Below are 6,266 nucleotides of genomic sequence, written 5' to 3' on the forward strand. Positions count from 1 at the left end.
GAATTCTGTCTGCACATGTCAACACTTTGATCGCTTTCTGCTGGTTGACACTAGACGAGGCGAATTCAGAGACTTTTGCTGACTATTTTCTGCGCTGATCTTGAGATTGTGAAGCTGTTCGGAGGATTTCAGAGAGGAGACTTTTGCTGACTACTTTCTGCGCTGATCTTGAGATTTTGAAGCTGTTCGGAGGATTTCAGAGAGGATACTTCTAGAAGAAGGAGATCGGATTACATATCCGCCAACGTTACATCGTTCATATTATTTCATATTTCATTATTTCATATTTCATATTACTTCATATTATTTCTGAGGACTCTTTCATTTGATTGTTCTTTTCTTGTTTTAGAGGGAGTTTGGAGTTTTATTTAATTAATTAATTAATTTTGGGGGGAGGGGTATTTCTGAGGAGCATTGTATTGTATTTTGTATTGTATTTGTATTTTTTTATTGCACTTTGAAGGATGCCAGGCCCACATGTTTCTGTGCCCACAGGTCCGGCTGACAGGGAGCAGAGCCCAGATGATGGACGTCCGTCCACTTCCTCTCAACCCTCTCGCAGAGGTCCGGCGCTGAAGAGACAGCTTGAGCAGGTGCACGACTCCCATCAGAGCACTGAAGATGAGATGCCAATGAGAAAGAGGACGAGGATGGGTAAGTCTGAGGGCCAAACAAATGACCATTGGAGAATATCACTGGAGTGTCATTTATTACCATATTTGACCACACTATATTATATCAAAATATAATTTTTGAAGTTCTTCCTCCTGCAGATCAGCAGGTTCGAACCCCTCCAGCTCCAGGCCACCGCAGTCCAGCACATTTCCGGAATTGGTTTGAGGTATTGGCCCTAATAAGCTACAAATGAATTTGAATATATATTAATATTTGGATGATTTTGACACCTTTTTGTGCATTTGTGTGAAATGTTCTTTGTTTATTGTGATATGGAAAGAAATCAGGGTCAAATCTCTTCTATGTGCTCTATGTATATCATCAGCCTATTAGCAGTGAGGAAAGTGATAGTCAGGAGAGCCAGAATAGGTCTGTAGATCTGACCTCTCTTCTCTGGAGTTCTGGAGAGCATCTCTCTCTTCACTGGAGTGGCTTAGGTCAGGGTCAGATAGTGGAGGATCAGACCACTGCAACCGGTAGTGAGAGACACGCTGAGGGTAAATCCAATGACCAGTTGACAATGTGTAAATGCTCTGTTTATTAGTGCGCTCTGTACATCATAAAGTCTACATCATTTTCAGCTAGATATGAGTATCCATTAATGGAAACGTGTCATTCATGGGAACTTAATTAATTAAGGGAATTTTTCTGTTCCCATTGGATGAAGTGCCATTAATGACCATAATTATGTTACAAATTCACACCTATATCAAAATCCCAAAGTTTGATCAAAGTTATGATATTTTCCAGGACATGTCTTAAATATTTAAACAGAACTCTTTTTTTTTTAAGAATGCATGTAGTAACTGAAGAATCACCATAATATGACTATGCAGTGTTTAATATTTTTTGATTGCATTTAAACATGATATCCCTTGCTCTAAACCCCTCCAGCTCCAGTCCATCACAGTCCAGTCAGTCCAGCTCCAGGTCACAACAACAGAGTGGACGAGACAACCGAGGGTGAGTTTACGGCCATGACCTCAAACATTAAACTCACTGCTGTCCATGCAACTAAATTGAATCATCTTTTTGCAGACAACATCCTGAGCCGGTATGAGATGGGCAGAATGATTGGTGAGGGAGCATACGGCTCTGTCTATGCAGGGAAACGCTTGGAGGATGGCCTTGAGGTATCGTCATTTTCTTACAATATTTAGTCAGCAAATTATTTTGTCTCACTACATCCATTTCAAGTCTTTTTGTGTATATTTTTCCACTACAGTATTTACTGCATTTGACATGTTAGAAATGTAACAATGTTTTTTGGTTTTTTGGTTGATCAGGTGGCAGTGAAAATTGTCAAAAAGCCGCAGAACCTGAAATACATCAACATTGTAAGTAGCCTACACTCGCTATGTTGTTTTCAAATTAAAATATGTAAACATAATGACAACACCTTCATATAATAATGATCTTTCTTCCAGCCTGGACATCCCGCACCCTTCCCATTAGAGGTCGGCCTATTAATCCTGGCTAATGGGGGCCCCAAAGTGTCAGAGATCATTGAGTTGCTGGACTGGCAGGACCAGCCTGACCAATACATCATGGTCTTGGAGCGTCCCTCATCCTGTGAGGATCTGTGGCATTTTTCCCGAAGGCATCAAGAACGCATCCTAGATGAGGACACAGCGCGGCGTATCATGGCACAGGCAACAACCGCGGCTCATATGTGCTGTCGGCGGGGAGTGTTTCACCGCGACGTTAAGCTGGAGAACCTGCTGATCAACACAGAAACGCTTGAGGTCAAGCTGATCGACTTCGGGTGCGGGGATCTCCTGCAGGAAGCTGGCTATGAAAGATTCTCTGGTATGAATTATGAATCAAACCTGTAGTTTGGGACTTAAGTTCTAGTGACTAGTTCAATTGGTATCATATTAAACCATATCTCACATTTGAGGCAGCGTTTTTTTAAATGAAAAACACCAGATGTTTTTACCACATGCTATGGTATTTCATGCTATGGTTCTTACTCATCAGACAAATCTTTTTTCTACAGGCACCATATCCTACCGCCCACCTGAGCACTATACAGAGGGGAAGTACCACGGGAAACCAGCTACCGTGTGGTCTCTGGGAGTGCTCTTATTCCTGCTGGTGTGTGGACGCTTTCCTGGACCAAAAGACAAGCAAATGATTGAAGATGACATCTGGTCTGATCCTGGCTTGTCAAACGGTAAGATGGCGTTCATCACAACAAAGAAGACCAACTGTAATTTAAATCATACAAAACAAAGAAAGTACGAAAAAGTAACACCTGAGCCAAGTGGCTGTATAGAAGATAGATATTGGATAATACAAGCATTTTTTCTGATTTTCTGACCGTACTTTATAGAATAGTCGAATCTTAAAGCTTAATTAAAGTTTAAGGTAATAATCTGACTCGCTTCTATCGTTCTGCACAGATTGCTGCCTCCTGATGCGATCCCTCCTCAAGGAAAGCCCAATACAACGGATTTATCTGAGGAAAATCCTTCGACATGACTGGTTTAAGGTAATGAGCCTAAGATCAGCTGCAAATGATTTTGAAGATTATATTCACTTTTCATTTTAAAGATTTTTAAAAATGTTTTCTTCTAATTGTAATCTATGACTGTAACCTTTTTTGTTTGTTTGTTTCAGGTCACAGGATAAGAGATGAAGAGCGACGTCAGAATTCCTCTCCCTCACTTCCTGGGGAGTTCCGGTGAAGGAAGTAACGCTAAAGGACACACGGATTTATTTTGATCACGACTTTTCCTTCAAGGTGAGACAACAAAGATCTCTGTACAAGCCTATCAGAGTACAGTTAAAGGCCCAGGACATCAGAACGCACATTCTGGCTCCTGCTAAACTAAAAGTTTTCAACAATGACGGGACTACAACAATCTTCCCAACTCCAGCTCCAGCAATAAAACAACTGGAAGAAAAGGGATTATATAAAGCTGCTTATGAGAATCTAGCCTGGTAATACCAGACTCTGCTACTTCACTTTGCTTCGTATACAGAGTCTGGAAGGGCATAATAGAGAAGTGTTTTCTCTCTCGCGGGGGGGTGCTTGTCTGAAGTTTAAAATCATTGGTTACCCGTAAGCCAATCACATAACGTTTGGTTATGGCGTGTGTTATGCGCATGCTCAGCCGCATCTAACTTCCACTGTAAACGCATGTATGATGCAAAAACTAAACCATCGAGCGAAATACCGGAGTGAACATGGCTGTGAACGACTTTTGCAGATTATGTGAAGTAAATCTACGCATCCACGGTACAATCAGCGTCTACGTCACGGCTCTCAGCCCGCCCTCTGTTCGTTGATTGGCCCGGCTGTTTTCAGGCCGGTGGAAAACTGAAAGATAGGCTGCTATCTCAGACTGACTACAGGAGCCTACTAGAAATTTATACATTATTATATAGGCTGAATACTGAGGGTATAATTGTATACTTTTGTTGGGTGCCGGCACATATTGGGATTGTAGGAAACGAAATAGCGGATAAATTAGCAAAAGAAGCGTTAAAAAAAGACTTGATAGAAGTAAAGATACTTTTAGGAAGAAATGAAGTTAGATCAATAATTAATAGAGAAATAATAGGAAAGTGGCAACAAAGATGGGAAAGTAGCAGTACAGGTAGGTGGTACTATAGTATTGTAAAATCTGTAGCGGGAAAAGAATTGTATTATGGAAGGCATAGAAAGGAAGAGGTAATGATTTCTAGACTAAGGATGGGTCATACAGGGTTAAATTCAACTCTGGCATTAATGGGAAAGCATGGGAATGGTATGTGTGATGAATGTGGTGTTGTTGAAACAGTAGAACATGTGTTTTTAAAATGTAGTAAATATGAAGAACAGCGTAGAGACCTTTTTATTAATATAAAGAACAGACCAGTGGGCATTATGGATATATTGGGAAAGGTTTTGAGTAATAGTCAGAGGATTAAGGAAGTAATAACTTTTTTAGAGGTTACAGGACTAGATCACCGGATTTAGACTATAAGAGGAGAAAGTATAGATCTGATCATCTTGGAGGTGAAGAGCTTAATGTGTAAGCTGGAGGAGCTGAACACGCAGCGCCAGCTGAAAGTGGGCTCTGATCCTAAGGGATGTTTTTTTTTTTTGTTTTTTTTTTCGCAAATCAGATCCATCAACCATATGTACTAAGTAAACAGTAGGTGGCGGTAATACTCCTAAGGAGTCAACGGCCATGGAACAAAAAGAAGAAGAAGAAGATGACTACAGGAGCGAAATGAAATTAGCGGAAGTAGGAAGTCTGACGTAGTCAGGCTAATGAGAATCCACCTTGAACATTGAACTGCATACTCGAGGTATGATTAGAAAATACAATGGCTTGGACATTGTTTCGGTTAGCCTATAGCTTACTTGGTTATTTAAGAATACTAAGTTCTTGAACATTATTTTTGTTTATATTTTTTGTTTTGTTTATTTATTATTATTATTATTATTATTAAATAAAAGGTGTTTATTTAAAGGTTCAAGCAATTTGTTGCATTGGGAACGCTATGTTTGTTTTTTGAGGCTGAACAAGCTTAAGATATATGCCAGAAAACAACTGTTTGGTTATTATAGAAACTATTATGAATGGGGGAGGGGGACACTCTACTTGCTGCATCAGGATATGTATCCTATATATTTGGTTACATTGACCCTAATTCTTAGACAAAACAACAGTCACCAATAGATATCACCCGACAATTGGGTGGTGCAGATGAAACTCTTTTTGTTGTTAGTTTATATGTATGTGAGTGGGTGGGTTTTGTGTGTTAAATGTTTTTTTTCTTTTTTTTTCTCTGTTCTCTTGTTGTTTTTATTTGATCGATTCTACATGCCATGTAAGTCTGAAGGGTTGCAAGAGTATTTTCTTTATTTTTTCTTTAAAAAGACTATTATGGATAAATCATTCAAATTAATTACATGGAATGTTAAGGGTATAGGACACTCTATTAAAAGGAAAAGAATACTCACAGCTCTCAAGAGAGAGAAAGTGGGAATAGCCTTATTACAAGAAACTCACCTTTTACCTGAAGAACATCTTAAATTGAAGAAAGACTGGGTTGGACAGATTTTCTTTTCATCTTTTAAATCAAACAGTAGAGGAGTTGCAATTTTATTTCATTAACATATATCTTTTGAATGAATTGATCAGATCTCAGACACAGAGGGAAGATATATTTTGGTGAATGGGACAATTTGGGGCAAGCAGATATAACTATACTTAACATATATGCTCCTAATATAGACACACCTATATTCATTTCTGATATGGTTTCTCTTCTGAATACGCAATGTACAGCATTTGGCTTGATGGGAGGAGATTACAACTTAACTCTTTCAAAATTAGACAGATCTTCTTCTCACTCTGTAGGTTCTAAACCTATATCTGCAAAAATGTTGCATGCTTTGGGATTAGACACAGGGCTAATAGATGTATGGAGAGAAATGAACCCTATAAAAAAGGACTATACTTATTTTTCCAATACGCATAAATCTTATTCTCGTTTAGATCATTTTTTTCTTCCTAAAAAATACATGAAGCTTGTTTCATCTTGTGAAATACATGAAATCTCTATATCAGATCATGCAATGGTTTCCTTGG

The 6,266-nt window shown here is 38.9% G+C and overlaps 1 protein-coding gene across 1 annotated transcript; it reads left to right on the top strand.

Moving 5' to 3' along the window:
* Positions 1-464: 464 nt before the first annotated feature.
* LOC309502563 (serine/threonine-protein kinase pim-2-like) lies at positions 465-3,365 on the top strand (the record flags this gene model as incomplete). The annotated part of the gene is made up of 9 exons (XM_082174966.1): positions 465-654; positions 774-841; positions 1,001-1,172; positions 1,570-1,638; positions 1,714-1,808; positions 1,962-2,012; positions 2,103-2,484; positions 2,675-2,851; positions 3,298-3,365. 9 exons carry the CDS (start codon positions 465-467, stop codon positions 3,363-3,365), a joined length of 1,272 nt encoding a protein of 423 aa, XP_082031092.1.
* Positions 3,366-6,266: the final 2,901 nt, after the last annotated feature.

Source organism: Leuciscus leuciscus (assembly GCF_965113295.1).
Source record: "Leuciscus leuciscus genome assembly, chromosome: 7".
Lineage (NCBI taxonomy): Eukaryota > Metazoa > Chordata > Actinopteri > Cypriniformes > Leuciscidae > Leuciscus > Leuciscus leuciscus.